At 53.8% G+C, this 19,397-nt stretch overlaps 1 protein-coding gene across 5 annotated transcripts in view; it reads right to left on the reverse strand.

The window, feature by feature from the left end:
• Dpp6 (dipeptidyl peptidase like 6) overlaps positions 1–19,397 on the reverse strand; it is an 872,193-nt gene that overhangs the window by 543,898 nt on the left and 308,898 nt on the right. The window contains exon 1 of one of the 5 annotated variants that reach the window (XM_047560559.1): positions 1,597–1,675. The exons of the other annotated variants lie outside the window; for them this stretch is intronic. Coding sequence (XP_047416515.1) covers positions 1,597–1,647 — 51 coding nt within the window. The 5' untranslated portion in view covers positions 1,648–1,675. Of the gene's footprint in view, positions 1–1,596; positions 1,676–19,397 lie in introns of those variants that run through there. 5 annotated transcript variants of the gene reach the window in all.

Here is a 19,397-nt window from a genome sequence, read left to right on the forward strand (position 1 = left end):
AACCTTGTAAAGCCTAGAGCCAGATTTGAGCATAACTCCAACTAGACTTTGCAGAAAGTGACACAAGAATTTTAATCAGACTTCCCGTCACTATCTAGACAGATGTTGGTCAATTCAGAGCAGAGATTAATCTGTTTTCCATGTTGTTCAGATTAAATCTCAGAGCTGGGAGGAGCCACCCACTTTAGACGAGTGGGAACTGAAGGGAGAGAAGCAACTGCCACCATCAAGAGGACAATCCCAGGATCCACACCCAACAGTGGTCCCACCTCCGTCAGAGTCTTGTGAGCTGCGGGATGCATCTACTGTAGGGCCTCTTCATTTAAATGTTCTTAACATCCTGTTTGCTCAGAAGAAATGAGTATATAGTCCACATACACTGTGGCTTGGGAAGAACTTACCTCGTTCTACCCAGCTGAGTGCAAACCCCACTTACCAAGTCATTTCAAAATCACTGGCAAACTTACACTATTGCCATTACGCATAGAAATAAAGAGATGTTACGGTCAATAAGCAATTGACAAGGCACCTCCATCACTCCAGGCCCTTCTCTGAACTTCAGAGAGAAAGCTGTTCACCTCTTGTCAGACACATATCAAATGCACTAACTACTTGTTATTTATTCATCCAGTAAAGTGATTTCTAATGAGCAGGGTGCCATTACTGGCATTAAAAAATCATAGAATCCCATAGCCTTCGAGTGCGCTGACAGTCACCATTACTCCCTCCCAGCTCTGCGTCACATGTGAAGAGGTCTCTGAAAGTCAGCCTCAGAACCATCCTCTCCTTCCCAGGTCCTTAACCACGCGTGCAATCGACTCTGATGTGGACACGTAGCAGGGACATTTACCATCGCCCCGAGCCAGAGCAACTAACGACTCAGGAAAGAATTCTTTACTTGTTGCTCTGAATCCTGCTTCTGACAACCGAAAACAAGCCCCGGTTTGCACTGCATTGAGTTCTGTGAGGAGGGGCAAACGCGGAGATAGCAGAAGCTGCCACTACCAGACCAGCTTCAGATCGAATGTCCCAACACACAGGCTATGGCAAGGGTCCACAGTGTGTGTCCCCGTCTGAATGGTCTGTGATGACAACTGCCTAGCACTTCCTAATGCTTTAACGGTGCAGTACAAGGCTTCAGATTTCCTTAGCTTTCTCCTCCAGTTGGATAGGGCATCTGATAGAGACCAGCCAACCTCAAAGAAAACACCTACACCCTCTATTTTCAGGATTCTATGAGCCAATACGTTCACCGCTGTCCCCTAGGCTACGCTCAGATGTGCTGCCTGACACCTGGGTAGCAGTAAATATGACGAACCACCCTACTGTGGCTCCTGTGCTAAACTGCCTTTTCCAGAAAACTTTTGCTCCGAGTAAATACCCAGACTGAACTGGCTGCTGATTGCATCTGCTGCAGATTAGTTAAAATTAAATTCTAACCCTCTGGCGAGGCATCAAACTTGCCCGGCTGGACCTCCCGGTGGAGTTCTGTGAGATCGTTCAAGCCTCTCCAGCGCGTCTCACCCTGCAGGTTAGCTATTTTTTTCAGAAATTGAACTTTCCCCCCAGCAGATTGATTTGTGTCCTTTCACTCACCCTCCAAAACTGCTTGAGCCTGTTCACTCCGGGCAGCCTGGAAGCGCTCATCCCGAGTGGCAGGTAGAGGTGTGCCTTCGCAGCTGCCAGCTCCCCTTGGCCAAGCAGCAAGATGCCCGGGATCCTCAGTGCAGGGACACTCCCTGGCTTTTAATGCTGCTTTCCGACAACCACAGAGTTCGCTGTGCAGCAGGGAGCAGCCAATAGCCAAAGAGGACGGCCTCAGCCTCTGGAGATCAGAGGGGAGCCGCGCTGCCCCACTGCAAGCTCAGCCTCCCACCCCCTCAGGGAGAGGCGGTGTTCCTAAACGGCCCTGTCCTCCTGTTCTTACTTCGGATGGTCTTTACATCCTAGGGCGAGGATCACATTCTCCTCTGAGTCAGACACACAGTAGTGTTCATCTCAGCTCATCAGTTCATCTCAGCCCCAGGGTTCCCGGGGCACCAGGGCTAGTCCTTGCTTCCACCGGTCGGCACGTGCCTGGCATGCCAGGGACGGGACTTCTGGCTGTTATTTCTGGTAAAGACTAAAGCTAACTGTGTGCTCAGCTGCCCAGAGAGGGGATTTGGCCCTGGTCCCCTACCCTTATGCTGGACGAACCCAGAGGGGTTTCAGAGCAGCACTGAAGGGCCCCAGGACGGGGGCTCAAGCCACACGCCCTCCTCCCACAGCTCGGGTCCTGTTAGGCAGCAGCCATGAGCAGGGGCACTGACCACTGCTCTTTACACCCCCTCTGTGACGGCGCGTGTCCAGTGGTCCATTCAACACACAGGCATTGACCCCTAACTCCAGGCTAGGCCCTGCGGCAGGATCTGGATGAGGAACAGAGAAGCCAGTTCTGCACTCATGGGGTCCACAGTACTGTGCTGTGCAGGGTTAAGTATCTCCTGTTCTGCCCACATGCCGTGAGGCCCTCGAGTGCAGAGGCCAGGCTGGGATCTTGGTCCCTGGCCCAGCACCTGGCACAGGTGCCCAGTAATGAGGAGGGCAGCAGGGAGGAAGGAGGGGACAGAAACTGACCCTGAGTCCATCTGTGCCCAGGCTTTCACATCAGCCCACTGGAGGGACAACTCCCTGGGCCGTTTCTGCCTTACGGAAATTTAGCAGGGGCTTGGGCTTGTTTAGCTGGCTGAGCCGACACCTGGACCTCCTTGCAGGGCTGGGAGCCTCTTTGGACAAGGCCTTCCGCTCACCTGCACACCGCCTACTCCTCTCCGTAGTGAACCACAGCAGCGTGGGGCAGGGGAGGGGACTTCTGACGGACACACGGAGGGCTGGATGCCCACCTTGCTACGGCTGCAGTCGGCCCTGGTGGCCAGGCCCACAGACAGTGGTGCAGAAGCAGGGCTGCAACGAGCAACCAGAGGGCTTGAGAAAAACTAGCTTAATCAATCCCAAGGGGCAAGGAAGGAAGGGTGGAGGACAGAAGAGATGAGTGGTCGGTGCCCAGAGGTCCAGGGAGTGGGGGACTAGGGACAAATGCAATACATTCACACGTCTATTAAGAACCTGTGCTTGGGTCACACATCCAGAAATGGGTGGGGTCCCTTTCCACTGTCTCATCTCAACTCAGGAAGAGAAATCGCCAGGAAGACACGGTCTCTGAATCAAAGGTGCACTGAGGCCAGAGGAAGCAGACAGGAGGAAGGCGGATTCTGAGCCCAGGAGAACCGAGAGTGCTCTCTGAGGGCAGGCTGAGCTGCGCAGAGAGCCGGGCCTGCCCTGCCCCTGCTGACCTGACCCACCTTGAGCACTGAGCTGTGCCTTTTCTCTGTGGGGAAGCTGGTGATACTCGGGGTCACAGAGAGCCCCAGATGCCACCTAAACCTCTTTGCAATCATGGAGTGGGGAGACGGCCCTCCTGGAAGGGGCTGCTGGCTTAACTTGCCACAGAAATCGCACCGCGTCCTACGTGTGTAAGCTGCACTAGCTGCCAAACACGCGTGGCCCGCTTCCTCGGCACACGTGCTGTGACGGTGCCGACCTCCGACAGCTGGAAGGACCCACGTGACTGTTCTGGTCCAGGAGACATGGGAGGAAGTGGCATGCCACCCGGTGTTAGCACCTGGAATCGCCCACCATGGGGCTGGTCCTCCTGCCAGGCTGCCCAGTGGGAGGTGCACAGCAGCAGTGGACCTGTGGCCAGGGGGAGAGAAGAGATTTTCTCCTATCCTGGAGGTCACGATTGGTGATGTGGTGTCCTTAATTTTTGGTCTCCATAAACAATCAATAACTAGACCATCAGAAGGTCGTCACGTGCAATGGCCTGTTGTGTTTTCCTAAGTGAGAAGACCATCTTGTTCATCCCCGTGAATCCGGGCAGGGGACATGTCACCAGCCCAGATGCAATCTAAGTCCGCGGAGACACAGGGGATGCAAAGAGTGCTACCCACTTTCCCTAGTGGAGGTCTCCATGAAACACGCTGCTCACTTCCTGCCATGGGTATAAATGAACAGCCTGGGCTCAGTGGACTCAGCCCCTCCTCGGCCGAATGACAACAGGGGACTCAGGGTCTTTATTGCAGCCCACCACTGACAGGCCTTTCCCCCTGGACACAGTGACGTAGAACACAAGTCCAGAGAACCCTGGGACATTTGGGCTCCAGCACAGGCAGCTGGAAGAAGGGACGGCGGGGTGGGGTGGGGAGGTGGTTTGTGCCCCTCAAACAGTGCCCTGTCCCCACTGTCTGACAGCAGCCTGTCCTTCTCGTCCCCAAGCCAGACTGTTCACGAGTGGAAAGCCAAGACAGAGAGGAGGGGGTGCTCGGGAGCTTGCAGGCTTACTGGAATTTAGAGCCACTCACAGCAGTTTCAGGGCCACGGCCCCGTGTGGGAATCGAAACGCATAAGATGTGCATGTAGCCTATCGATCACGTCAGTGTGGAGACAGCAAGCGAGAACTCTCTGGGCTCTTCAGTATTCCACTTAGAGAATCGCGAATTAAGCAACCGGAGAGCCTCAGGATCGGCATGGCCACAGAACTGGCCAGGCCAGGGTCTGACCTGGCCGGGTTTCTAGTAGCTCCCCTGTGAAGAGTTTGTGAAGCAAGACCCACGGGCCAAAGATCAAGATGGGCGGATAAATATTTGCTCGAAGGCTGATAAAAACAACGTGAACTTGAAGGTATGTGATTTGGGGCGGCAGCACCGCAGATTTATAACCCTGGAAACAGAAGTGAAGGAACAGCACTGGAGGAGATTTTAATCACCGAAAACGTGAGTGAGAAAACGCAGGTTCCTGCCCCTTGATTACGTAAGACTCCTCTTCAAAAAGGCGCTGCTGTTTTTGTAACACCTTTTGTTCCAAGTCATTAGTGGTTCCCAGCCTTGTCACTTAGACAATGACATACTCATGGATCTTGGTGTTAAGGGGAAGCTTTTGAAATTTTAAAAACGTAAACATGCTCCAATGTTTTTGACTTTGCCGAATCTTAGTATATCCTGCACCTCCTCATATGTCAAAGCAAAAAGTCCCTTTTCAACCTTTTAAACCGAAACCCTCCTGTGAGATTCCACATCTTTTTAAGAGGTCATTGACAAACCAAGGACTGTAACATCACTTTTAGCTTAGATTGTTTTAAAAATACTAATGACTCATTGTGAATAAGGGTGGAGGCTGCCGGCGCTGTGTGGCCTTCGCCGGACGGTGTCAGGTGCGAGTGCTCAGGGCGATCCCCAGGTGGCGGGCTGAGGCCGCCATAGGACGGCGCTCCCGCTGCACACTGACAGCCGCAGAGGCAGCTGTATACTTCAGAGACAAAAATGCCATGAAGCCTCCAGCCTCCCACGGCAAGTCCATGGCTCCTGGGGCGAATGAGACTCGCAGCAAGTCTGAGGGAACCGGGGCCTCGACTTAGGGGGAAGGGAGTGACCGCCACTCCTGCTGCCAGGCTGGTGGCCAGGGAGAGTGGAGGTCGGGATTAATGTTTGCATTTCGGGGACAACGTTAATGAAGAGACAGTGCCCCGGCACACGCAGGGCTGCACGTTAGGTTGCCAGGAATCCAGCCTAGGGTGTCAGCAGGTGTCCCGGGCTTCGAACGCAGATCCCCTCCTCAGGACCAGGCTTTCCAGGCCGACTCCCCTCAGGTGAGCTCGCTCCATTCACTCTGTCGTCACGAGAGCAGGTGGCGCTGCCATCTCGGACCCCATTTGTTCTCCCTCGGTTCTCTCTATACATAATTCAGGGCAGCAAAAAAAATCACACTCCCTTATTTGCACACCTAGAATTTGGATCCAAAGCTCTGTTCTAACAGGCTGGCAGGAAACTCAACTTCATCTCCGCTGGGGCATCCATGCTGGGCCTGCCCGGAGGTCCTGGGGGTCTGGGCAGTGACAGTGCATGGGGAGGAGGCCTTCTAGTCACTGGCCACAGGCTGCAGAGGCGATGCCCACCTGACGCCCAGAGCCCTTTGGAGGGGCTGGCCCAGAACCCCAGCACTATCTGGCTTTCCCCTGGGGTCCTGCTGCCTGCTGGGCTTCTGTCTTGGAGGGGCCCAGAGATCCGTGGTGGACGAGTCACTCCTCTTCCCCATCTATTCTCTCGGGGCTTCCAAAGCTCTCCACCCCCACCTCCCACTTCTGCACCCCAGCTTGGTCGAAGGGCTGTCCCAGGATGAGGCAGGAGGGCCAAGGAGCAGGGAGCTCTTCCACGGCAAGGTTCCTGTGTGTGCCAGGACACAGCCTTAGCGGGGGCTTCCTTCAGACAGACACGTGTGTCTAACGTGCTGGGCTTGGGGACTCGTTTCCCTCCTCACGCGGCTCCCCCAGAGCACCAGACAGAGATGCTCCACCAGGGCTGGTGCTCCACCAGGGCTGGTACTCCACCAATGTTGGTGCTCCACCAGGGCTGGTGCTCCTACAGGGCTGGTGCTCCACCAGGGCTGGTGCTCCGCGGGCTCTCTTCTGCAGGACTCATTAAAAGCAGGGTGTGATTGCCGGGCCTGGGTGGAGAGCCCATTCGTGTACTTTCCTGTCTTCCTGTGGTTTTTGGCTTTGTGGTCGGGGACTGAAGACAGGAGCCAAAAATAAATAAATAAATAAAAGGTGGTCAGCAGGACAGCACTTTACCAGAGGTGTGGTGGTCCCTGAGGCCTCGGCTTCTTCAAAGTCTGGTCAACGACGTCTCTGCTTCCTGACAAATGGAGGATGCTGAGCTCTAGGTAATAATTGCAGGATGTTGTCTATATAAAGGTTTCGCCTTCAAGGTAGCCATGACCTTGAGCAGAAACTCCACCTTCCTCAGGGACTAAGTGTCATGGAGACTTAACACTTCCTCTCGGGATCTGGCCCCAGTTTTGTTTAACCCTCTGCTTCCCGAAGTGGGTCTGCCGGGACAGGACAGGGCCTGGCCGGGGACTCGAGCACACAGTCCCCTCAGCTCTGACAGTGAACCGCAGGCGCGCACACCTTCCTCTCTGACCCTCGCTCTTCTCCCACCAAACGGCGTGGTGATGGTACTTCGAGGCTGTGTACGGGTATGCGGCGTGTTGCTGAGTCCACCTGGAGCGTCCATCACTGTTGCCACAGCAGGGCCATTCTCCCCACCACAGCTGAGACAGGCTGTTGCAACCTGCCGCCCGTCTCAAGGATGGCGCGAGGAGGGCTCTTTCCTTAAACGCCCGTGGGAATTGTTCACATCGCAGATGATAGTTTTAAAAGGTGCACAGAGGAACAGCTGTCCTCTTTCTGGGGGAGGCTGTTGGCTTGGTGTCTCCCAGTGAGCCCCGCGAGGTGTGCCCAATGCTGGGGTCCTCGGCAGCTGTGCCAGCCACAGCCTGAGCCTGGAGCTGGCCCTCCCCAGTCCCCTCTCTGCTCTCCTGAGCTTTCTGTTGCTTCATCACTAAGGCACATTTTAAAATTACCTGCACGACTGTGCTCTGATCCCTTCCCTCCTCTAAGTCTTTCTCCACTTAACATCATGTATTAAATTAATTTCCACCTCTTAAACTTCCTTTTCACCATATTTCTGTGGCAAAGCTAATTTCAGAGGGGATTCTTTATCTCAGTGTCACTATTCTCCGCATCAACTGGTGAGCTGTCCAAGGAAGAGGAGATCCACTTCCGGCCATCTGCAGCCAGCCCCCAGCCACCGTCCCAAGCTGCACGTCCATCTCTCTCTGGGAAATGCTCAAAGCAACTTTGTTCCCTACAGAATAGGAAATGATTCCCACTGAGATATTTCGCAGGTCCCCAGATGAAGGAAGCGTATCCCTGAAACTCCCAGTCCCGGCATGTCCATAGATTCTTTATAGGGTAGCCGGCGTTATCATTTAGATATGAGGTGAGCTGCAAAGGCTCCTGTGTCAACACAGAGACAGTCAGAGGTGAAATGACTGGACGGTAGGAGTTGTGACCCAATATGTCCATCCCAGCTTGAGTGCACTGACTGGGTGGGAGCGGAGGTAGGTGAGGCGTAGCTGGGGTGAGTCACTGGGGGGTGCCCTGGAAGGGTGCATCCTCCCTATGACTCCTTCCACCCCTGCAACTGCCTGGCCACCATGAGGTGAGTGGCTTCCCTCCTCCACACCCTTCCACCATGATGTGCTGCCTCACTTGGGCCCAAAGCAAAGGAGTCAGCCATCTGCGGACTGAGACTTTGGTTATCCTGAGCAAAATTAAGCTTTCCTCCTCTGAGTTGCTCTTGTCTGGTATTTTGGTTACAGTGATGCAAAAGCTGACTAACTCACCCTACAACAAGGCAGCCAGGGAGGCTGACATGGGAGTGTGGGTAGGAAAGTCCACCCACTGGGAAGTCCCAAGCCAAAGGCCTGGGGTTGGGGATCCAAGACAAGAGTACATCTCAAGTGTTTCTGATCGTTTCACCTGGCAACTTAGACACACCCACACATCCACAGACACACACACAGACACACACCCACAGACACAAAGACACACACACACACACACACAGAGGCACACACACACAAACAGAAATACCATTTCCCCACTCCTGTCCTCAACACCCTGCAAGGCCTTCTGACGACATTTTCCTTCCTATTCATTTCATTTTTAAAAGCTGGTCTACCTACATTCTTCCAGGACCCACTGGGTCTCGTCCAACTGTGTAGAAAATGCTGGAATACAGCAGGAGCTTTCACGTGCTGAACATGGGGAGCTGCCTGGTGCTGCAGGAAGTGCAGACCCCCGCCCTGTACCCCTGAGGTTCTGCTTCAGTGAACCAGGAGGGTCCACGGAACTCTGCTCTTCACTTGCTTCCCAGAGGATGTAGCTCGCTTTCAGAGTCCCTGGCCAGGAGTGCTGAGTCGGGATCCGCCAATCCATGCGGCTGAGCAGAGTTCTGGGTGCATGTTCCGGAAGGTTAATTCGCTTCATCCTAGTGCATGGACACAGAATCCATGCTCACCTGGCTAGGACCCAGCATGCGCACGCATTGGTCGGAAGGTAGTTGAGGCAAAGAGTGCTGGTGAGCTCAGTGGCTGCATCTTCCTGCAGAGAGAGTCAGCCTCATCTGTGAGTCAACCATCCATCTGCCTGTGAACAGCTGGTGGGTTAGTTCCCTGTCACCATGATAAATGGCTACAGCTCAGTGGATTCAGACAATGCCCATTTGCCGCGGTGCAATTCTGTAGTGAGCGGCCCGGCGTAGTGTGGCTGACCTGCCCGTCCAGAGTCTGGGGAGAGCGGCGGTGTGCAGGGCTGCATTTCCTTCTGCTTTCCACTTACACTAGTGGCAGGGTCCAGAACCTTCTCAGGCCTTCTCCTTCCTTCAGTGAGGTCTTCTCTGCTTCAGTGTGCCTTGACCTCCTCTTTGCCTTTAAGGTTTTGTTTAATTACATTGAATCCACCATATAATTCAAGATTATTTTCCAGGTTTGACTCCATCTGCAAAGACCCTTGGGTACAGTCCTTTTCATGGGCATATCACCAGGACAAAGAGCACAGGATCCAAAATTCTGCCTGTGACCAGGGGCTGCTGACATGGCTTTTGTGTGACAGGCTGTATTAAGTACTAAGAATAATTCAACCATAAGGCATTTCCGTTGGGAATGACTCCATGTTATGTAATATTAAAAATAAATAGGAATTAAATTAATGAGGTTTTGCCCTATTGAACAGCAATTCATCCAAGAGTCTTTCCACAGGCAAATGAAAGACCCAAACAGTGTTCCCGTTAAAATTTGAAAAACTGGGAGCCAGGAAGAATCCTCCAAAACTTCTGTGAATAATTTATTGCCATAGTTGTTTTTGCCAACAGGAAGTGCAGTGATGTCATTATGTGAACAAAAGCACTCCTTAGGCACAGATGTCGACTCCCTTCGCTCCTCAGCCCCACTCCCTGGGCGCCTTCCTGGCCCAGTCCTGTTGGTGTTGAAAATCAAGTGCTAACCACATAGAGCTGGCTCTTGAACCCACTGAATTAAACAGAAGCAGGGGGTTGAAAAACGGACTCTGGAGGAGAGGAGAGGACAGGGGAGGAGAGGGGAGGGGAAGACAGGGGAGGAGAGGAGAGGACAGGGGAGGACAGGGGAGGAGAGGGGAGGACAGGGGAGGACAGGGGAGGAGAGGGGAGGGGAGGAGAGGAGAGGAGAGGGGAGGACAGGGGAGGAGAGGGGAGGACATGGGAGGACAGGGGAGGAGAGGGGAGGACAGGGGAGGAGAGGGGAGGGGAAGACAGGGGAGGAGAGGAGAGGACAGGGGAGGACAGGGGAGGAGAGGGGAGGACAGGGGAGGAAGGGAGAGGGAGGACAGGGGAGGGGAGGAGACGAGAGGAGAGGAGAAGAGAGGAGAGAAAAGGAGAGGAAAGGAGAGGAGAAGAGAGAAGAGGAGAGGAAAAGAGAGGAAAAACAAGAGAAGTGGGAAGAAGAACTTAGGACTTAAGAAGGAGGCTCAGGGAAGGCGGGAAGGGGAGGCTGGGGAGACGGAACATGAGTGGCAGGAAGGGAACAACTGGCCTCATTACAGGGACCCAAAGTCTCCAGTGAGATATACAAAAATAAGTAGCTTCACCTTGGGAATATTGATCCCTCTGCAAAGAGCCAGGCTTGCAGCAATAAAGAAATGACGTTCAGAAGAAGGTTCTAAATAGTACAACAGATGTGCACGCAGGCCCGCGGGCTGGGCAGCCTTGCTCCTGGGGCAGCAGGCCTTGGCCTTCCAGGTTCATCACCAGAGGCAGGGCCTGGTTTCCTAGCAGGTGGGCGCCCCAGGGCCCACCTTCCCACCCAGGCCCTTCTGTTACACAGCCTGCCAGGAGACATGGGCCTGCTTCTCCAGGGTGGGGACGAGCCTCGCCCTGCTGAAGGAAAGCCTAAAAGGCAAGATGGCAGAGCTTGCGCTACCTGTCCTTCAGCAGGATAAAGATGAGACCAGCCGAGGCCCGTGATCCACCTGTGCGTTCGCTTCTCCCGGCCACCTCAGGTGGCTCCCACTGCTCCGGGTGTCTGTGGGAAACAAAAGCTCAGGAAAGCGGGAAACCCGCCCAGAGCCACCACCTTGTCTGGTTCCACCCAAAACAGTACGATTGAAGTCCACTGGTCATCCTGCGTCACCCTCCTCTCATCCAGAGAAACCTGGAAACAGCCAAGGAAACCAAGCAGACAAGTGGCCAGAAGGACCACTGAGGAGCCGGAGTGAGAAGCCAGGCCCCAGAAGCAACAAGCCCAGGTCGCTAGAGAACAGCCCAGTGGGCCATCATGGGAAGTTTCAGGACTGGTCGCACCCAGGTCCACGGAACACCTGTTCACAGCACATGTGGGCAGCAGAGCCCTGGATGGCCAACAGCTCGTTCACGGAGCCCGGTCACTCCCCACCCCTGGGCGAGCCCGGGGGAAGGCAAAGCCTGCCTTCACTGGCACCCGAATCCTCTCCTGGCCCCTTCCGTGAGAGGGCACACGGGAAAGATGAGCAGTGGACTCCGGAGAGGACCGTTCCTTGCTCAGTCAACCTCTGTGGCAAGAGAAAACGGGGGAGGGCGTGGAAAGCAGAGGAGGAGGAAAGAAGACAGGACGGTGGACCAGGGGAGGGAAAGGGCAGACACAGAGGGAGGAGCCCAGCTGGAGGCCAAGGGCAACCACCCCAGACCAGGCGGCCCTGCCAGGAGTCACCCACACCAGCCTGCGGCTCCCAGCTCGGCTCCCCGGGGCCAGCGCTCACGCCCACCTGCTTCCTGTATTCTGCTTCTCATAAAAGACAGAATAAAACTGCTGTCCACGTATTTCCTTTAGAACTGCCTAACTCTCCATCGGGTGTGGGTGATTTCCGTCCTGTCCACCTCAGCACGCACAGAAACCACTCGCGTTACCTATACCTTTACTGTTATGGGATAAAATAACCAGAACTTCAATTAAGCCAAGAAACAAAATCTATTTGATGACACTCCTCCAAAGGAAATTAAAATAATCCCAATCTGAGATTCATTTTAACATATCCCACCGGAAATCCAATCACTCCTCTCAGTGACTTCAAATGTAAATATGGTCTACTCTTTGCTATAAGTTCCTTTTAGGTCCAGATTTTTAACAAACAAAATAGATTCCTGGGTGAGGACACACTGGTAGATAGACGAAGCTTCCCGCTGAAGCCTCCAACCACGTGGACACGGAATCTGGGAGGCACCCTGGCCGATCCCCTGGGCCGAGGTCCAGGACCCCTTCCACCCCAGCTCACAGTGAGGGTGGGGCTCCTATGTTGATGAGCAGATCACGGAGCCAATAGCAGCCTGGGGACTGCAGCAGGACCGTTGCCCTCCTCGCTGGGCCCCTTCCCCTCCCTCCCTCAGCCTGCCCACAGGCAGTGTCAGTCCTTCCTGTCATTTGCCGTCTCACCATTCAAAAAATCCCACCAGGGCCCACTCGCTCCTCCTGTCTTCCTGGTCACACGTTCACTTGCCCTCTCAACTCCTCGAGACCAAGCGGCGGCCTCAGAAGCCCCCACCTGTCCTTCCTCAGGGTGCCTAATGTAGGGCCTGGCTCCTGGAGCGAGCTTGGCGACGGCTGGGATTGCTCTTGTCACTGTTACTGGAGAAATGATCTCCCACCCCTCGTGAGTGTCATGAACCCTTCACCTCGCCAGTGCTGAGGTCGCACAGAACATGGGTTCAGTTAGATCAGGGAGAAGAGACCATTGAGTTCAGGCCCCCATAGACGTTCATGTCAAGCAACTTTGCAGGACCGTCCTTGCCCACCTGCTATGTGCAGGTGACACATCTGCCTTTCTATCCTCACTGTCTCCCTTGTTCTGAAAGACCATGCTGCAACTGTCCCTCTGCAGAAGGACAGAGGTGGCTTGTGGCCAGAACTGAATCTATTGCAATTTCTTTGCTTTCTGTCCACCTGCATTTTCCAGGAGGCTGGGTCGGCAGGCTCTATGGGGTGATCAATGTGTTTATGTGTCTGTCTGTCTCCACATCCCTGGATTAGTCCAGCCAGCCTGGATGAAACAGCTCATTTACTTTATTGATCCTGAGCATCTGCCTGGAGCAGGAATAATAAGTCCTTCTGGGCTCCTCTCTCTGCTCCGTCTGGGTTTCCAGGAGCTCAGTCTTGGGGCCCTGACACGTTTTGTGTTGATTCCATGACCTCTGGAGAGAGGGACGGTTTTAATTGTAGTGGCTGCTCCTTACTGGGCAGTTGGTCTCCCTGTTGTTATCTTCAGCCACCTACCTGTCTCCAGCATCTGCCTCTGTCTCTATTGAATCTAATGGAAAGAAGCAGATTTGCTCACTGACAGAGGTTCCAAATGAGGCTGGCTGTGGCCCAGCAAACAGCCTCAGGAGGAAAGGTGCCTGGCAGGTGTGAGAGAGGCCATTCTGTCCCTGGTGAGGCACAATATAACCCTTGCTGCAGGCAGACCTGCACTGAGCCTCGGGAGACCTAAGGCGGCGGGTGGCATGTCTGTGTGCATCTAGCTACAGACCCTCCCATGTTAAATCCCACACTTCTACCCCACGTGGGTTCCAGCTTACTCTTCCAACAGTAAGAATGATAACAATGTTGCAGGCATTGTGCAGAGATCAAAGGAAATCATTGTGTAGAGCAGTTTACAGGGTTTAGCAAATGACAGAGTCACTCCATTAATGAAGAGTTAACTAAAATTAACAAAGTCACTAGATTAATGGAAAATCTAGGTTCTTCTTACCAGGTCCACAGGCAGCTAATGCTTTAGGGCCCGCCCAGGGGCTCAGAAGCCTGAACTGGCCACCAAGCCCTTGCAGGCCACAAGTCCTGAAAGGGTTTGCACTGATTGGACTGAGTAGACAGTGAGCAGAAGAGAGACCTCCCTGGGAAGCAACAGGGTGAGGAGGTGGTGGGGACACCCAGGAGGACGTGCCATTGGAACTGTCAAATGCTTATGCAAGGAGTTTAGCTCCCGACCTCGAGATCTGGCTTAGAATGGGAAAGCACATTCAAGCAATCATTTGCCTAGGGCAAAACACACTGTCTCAGCAAACAAGATGTCCTCAAGAAAGGGAGCCAGGGCCTGAACACATTCTGAACACGGCTTTGCTTAGGACTCACCGGTGCCTATAGCTTTGCACTTATGCCGAAACTCAGCATTACACTGAGTAGCTTCCCAGCAAACACCACTGCTAAGCCAGTGCTAGATTTCTGTGTCGCTCAGCCCCAAGTCTGGAGGGTTCCTTTAGGATAGGTAATTGTCATCTGCCTGCCCAGCCTCTCCTCATGACTTCCATGCCACTCCTGTCCCTCTGAACGACGTATAGCTCGCCTAGCTGTGGGCAAAGAGGGTGGCCTCCCAGAGGTGGTTCAACTGAAAACCATTTCCACAGTGCAGGCAGACTTGGGGTGTTGGGAAGAAACGCTCCTCCTCCATCTGCAAAGGAGCTGGAAACTCTTGGATGGAAGAGGGCTTCCCCTTTGCATCTAGGCCCCACATGCCTGGGACAGGTCTGGATCTTAATCAGAGACCTAACAGATCCTTGCTAACCAGTGTGGGGTGGGTAAGGCTTCCTGCCCTCGAAGACCAGCAGGTGAGTCCCTTACTGTCAATTGTTTGATAGGAATATTTGGGTCTTATGCAAAGTTGGGGATCGTGTGCACTTGTGCTGCTGGTCCCATGCAAGTGGGTCCTGAGAAACATGGTGGGCTCTTGGAGGAAGCAAGCTGCTTCTAGAAGTCCCACCTTCTTCCCTTTAGGCCCCTGGATTGGAAGCTCTGGCACAACAATCCTGGTCAGGTGCCCAGGTCAGGGGTCAGGAGGGAGACAGACTCTCAGCTGTCCCTGGCTGGTGGCAGGGGAAGAAGTGCTCTTAAGGAGAAATGGAGACTGGAAACCATTTCCCCATCTTTACTAACCCGAGTTCCAAGTGCAAGCGTTAATGTACAGAAAGAATTCGAGCCGCTGACCGACCAGGCAGAAGCACGAAAGGAAAGACTGCAACAGGAAAGGCATGAAAAGAAAAGTCAGGAAGGCGAGGCGCGGGTCGGGCTGGAAAGGGCCACCGTCGAGGTGGGCGCCTGAGCTGCACAGCCTCCTGGAGCAGCCAGGAGGGGAGCCACCCAGGCACAGAGCACTGGTGCCAAGTCAGCAAGGACAGCAGGACACCTTCCCACTGCCCTCATCACGCGGTGAGCCCGGGAGGCCAAGCGTGGCTGGGACCTGGGACAGTGCCACCAAGGACTTGGGCTCCGTGTGGTTGCTCACTAGGCAAAGGGATGAATGCAGTGCACAAGGGAGGGTGTGAAAGGACAGTGTGGCACGCAGGGACTCCGTTAGCGAGACTGACTCTTCAGGGGCCAGCCCAGAGCCTAGGACTGCTGGACCCCTGGCCCCAGGCAGCCCTGTCCTTGGAGTCACCTATGGAACCAGATGTCTAGGCTTTGCTTGGCTGCCTTTCACAAACAGCCTGAGTCTGCACTGGGGGTATGCCCCACCCCTCAGCACAACTGCATGCTGTGTGAGGACAGGTAGGGGGACAGGTAGAGGACAGGTACTCACCACCCAAACACTTTCCCTCTTGCATGTAAACACCCTTGACCTCTAGCGTGGGGGACATGCCAAGGCTGGGAACTAGCGGCAGATGCCCAACCTTCACAATTGTGATCCTAAGAGATCCCTACACCCAAGATGAGAGGCTCCCACTTGTAACTGGAAGCCTGTTGAGTCTTGATGAGCTGGATCTGGAGCTGTACAGTAGTAGCTCAGGAAGCTTCCGGTCCACATCTCAACAGCTGTTCAGATGTGGCCCACGCCTCCGTGGCCGAACTCCCTGCACGTGTCATCTCCGCTTGCTTCCCCTCCTATCCTGGGATGCCTGAGACCCCCTCCCAGCTCCTAAGTTCTAATCCCACTCTCCTGGCTGCCCACTCTGGTTACTGACTAACCCTCTGACAAGGACCTGTCATGGGGTGCGATCAAGGGTGGGCTTTCCAAGGTGAGCCCTCACACAGCCCTCCCTCCAAGCACAGGCAGCTCTCCAGGGTTTCCTCAGCACCTAGCAGGGGCCTTTGCACAGAGTTGCTGCTTTGTGGAGCTCCTTTGATTGACAAATCTAAAACCTGGACTGAAAGGAAGTGTCAATCTGGAAGAGTTTAATAATGCTCTCGGCTTGAAGTGTGATTAAAAAGGAGAAGCAGCTAAACCTGTTAGGAAATAGAGCTCCTTGAAAACATTGCCAAATATGTTGTTCTGGGAGACCACCCACAGAAGAAATTCTAATAAACAACAAGGATAACAAAAATAACCAAGGAAAACTACTGGAGAAATATTACTTGGAGCAAAACCAAATCTTGACATTGCTTATCTTAAACTAAGTCTTTTATGTCAGGATGAATCTATGTTTAGAAGTTCAAGAGTCCCCTTTCTGAGAAATAAAACATCCAGTTTCAGTAAAAAGCACAAAAATGGCTAATTAAAACCATCATAAATCTAATGGTTATATCCACACAGAAACTTGGACAGGGCAGTTCACAGCAGCTTGATTCGTAGCAGCCCCAAAGTGGAAGCCGCCTGCGTGTCCAGCAACTTATGAACAGACAAACAACTGAGAGGTCCAAAGGAAGGGACACGGTTAGCTATGAAAAGGAGCAATGCAGATACGCGCAGCAACATGGACGAATGGTATGAACACTGTTCTAAGTGACAGAGGCTGTTGACAAAGGCCCTGCAGTGTGTGGTCCCCTCTACATGACCAGCCCTAGCAGCCAAGTCCAGAGACGAAGCAGAGCAGAGGTTGCCCGAGGCAAGAGCGGGGGAGGGTGGCCGTTCAGGGATACGGGTTTCTTTCGTTGGATGATGGAACATTCTAAAGTTAGGTTGGGTGGTGGTTGCTCGGGTCTGTGGATGTACTAAAAACCCACTGAGTGGATCCTCTGAGAGGGTGGATTTTATGGTACGTAAATTATACCTTAACAAAACTGTAAACAGATGGAAAGGTCCAGAGGCAGCAGCACGTTAAATCAAACAAAGAGGATGTTTCACACAGGACTGTGCGGACGGGCGCACGGCCGTTTGTTGGCATTTCTGGCACTTTTTGAAAAAAATCACAGATATGAGAGAGAATGTTCAGTGTCCCGATTCCTGAAGAATGAGCTGCTGGAGGCCCCGTCAGAACTCCTCCACTGAGGGAGGGAGTATGCGGATGGTCCCGCCTGGGGCTCAGGCAGGCACCTGAGCCAGCTGCCAGGATGAGGCCCAGCTGGGCCTCAGCACAGATGCCAGGTCGGGGCCGTGATGAGGAGCTTCAGGGCGAGTCCACTTGGGAGTCCAAGCGCAGTGTCTCGGCAAACCCCACAAGTGCCTTCGGCAGGCGGAGGGCCTGAGCTGGAGCCAAGTGAGACCCTTTCCTCTGAGGACAGCTGGAAAGGAGAAGGCGGCCCCAGTGCCACAGGGTCTAGCAGGGCTGGAGGAGGCAGCAGGAAGAGGCCGAGCCCTGCCTCCCACAACTCCTGCACACTATCTGTACCCCGATGGCAGCGTTGAAGACTTCTGACTTCTGCTGGTCTCAAAGGACCTCCTCACCTGCTGCCTGCCGTTCCCACCAGAAGGTGATTCGTGGCCCAAGGAAGCATTACTGCGCCCAGGATGGGCTCCATGGCTAGCTCCACCTCGGGCAATAGGGACGCTTAGGATTTATGTGTCAAGTAATGCAAACAAATCTCATAAATTAGCTTTGGGGAATTTGAGGTCAAAAATATTTTAGAACAGATGTGCATCTCTAACACCTAATTGCGGGCTATCTGGTTAGGCCACTGCTCAAAACCGAATGTGCCAAAGGGTAACATTACATTGAAAAGGAGCAAAATAAAAACTAAAGTAATTGCAACTGAAAACCCTGACCACCTCAGAACACAGAAGGGCCAGCCTGGAACGCTGCCACACTTGATCTCAGTGGTCCCGGGCAGACTCTGCTGCTGCCCAGGGAAGCAGGATCTCTGTACCTTGCTGGGCAGGTGGGAGGCAGACTTGGTGATCAGAGTGGACCCTGCGTGAACAGCGGCAGCAGCCAGCACACACATTTTGGTTTATATATTCAAGAGTTAAATAGCTCTCTCAGCCACCCCTTAGATGAGAATGTGTCTACGGAGCTGTAGGCACCTATTTCCTAGGAACCCAGTTGCTGAGCTTCCTCCTTGAATTCACTAGCTGCCCACTGACAGGGCACTCCAGCCCCGAGCCAATGGGGTCATCTGTGGTGGGACCACAACCTCACCTGGCAGGCTGGGCTCAGGCCCAGGCCGAGGGGAGAGCTTCCTGCAGCACACCACGCTTCCTCTGGGCTTTGAGATTGACCCTGCCTCATGGACCCCCTCATTCCACCTTCTTGGAAGGGGTGGAAATTAAAATATAGGCAGTTCTCTATATCCCTGGCTCCCCTGTCCAGGAACCCAGCCAGCTGTGGGTGGAAGACAAACACTTCATATCTTAAGAAAATGCTTTTCCTTGTCATTACCTCCAAACATTGGAGCACGGTGAACAGATATAGAACCTGCTTTGCATCAGGTTCTGAGTAATCTGGAGATGAGCAGAGGTTCTCAGAGGAGGTGGTACACTAGTAAAGGCAGAGGCTACACTGCCTTACAGACGGGACTTGAGCACCAGCAGTGTGCTATCTGCAGAGGGCCCTGGGGCCCCTGGAAGGACACACATGTATGTACACCCATGACGAAATCAGACCTTCTTCAGAGTATGTTTCCAACCAGAGTATGATTACTAAAAGAGGAATCACTGTTCCTAATCTTCAGACTATTCGCAACTTGAGAAGTTCAATTCAACTGAGATTTATATTCAGCTCTCTTTCTTCTCCTCAGGGAGAAGCAGTATTCTCTGACACCTTATTCCGAAGCTCTTAGGTAAATAAGGAAATACGTACTTCCCCTTTGGGTGACTCTGGGAAGCCCTGTAGACTCAGGCACTGGCCTTTGGTCCAGAAAACTAACTTTGGTCCTTGGATTTAAAAAACCAACAAAACGACAAGCCTGGAGTCTGGAGATGCAGCCTCTATCTGCACCAACCCCGTGGCAGCCCTGAGTCTCCTCCTCCAGGGCCCCATGGAGGGGGCCTCCTCTTTCAGACACACGGGGTGTGCTTTGTGCTCGGGAAAGGCGGCCTGTTCTCCCTCGGAGGGCGTTCTCACCGTCAGCGTCACCCTGCACAGAAGGACGCAGAGCCGGGGACAAGCCTGCAAGGGTGGCTCCTCCTGCGTCTCTCCTCTACGCTGCAGGACTAGCCTGCTACTCTGCAGAACGTGTCCCCCAGAGGACAAGGAAGGCACGGCTCCTCCGGTGCAGCCAGGTGGCATGTGTGTCCCCTGGGTCAGAGCTGCCAGGGTGCTACTCCCGGGCATGCCCTCCTCCCTGGTAGACAGACGGTCCTGTGGATT

The sequence above is a fragment of the Sciurus carolinensis genome, chromosome 8 (genome assembly GCF_902686445.1).
Source record: "Sciurus carolinensis chromosome 8, mSciCar1.2, whole genome shotgun sequence".
NCBI classification, from domain to species: domain Eukaryota; kingdom Metazoa; phylum Chordata; class Mammalia; order Rodentia; family Sciuridae; genus Sciurus; species Sciurus carolinensis.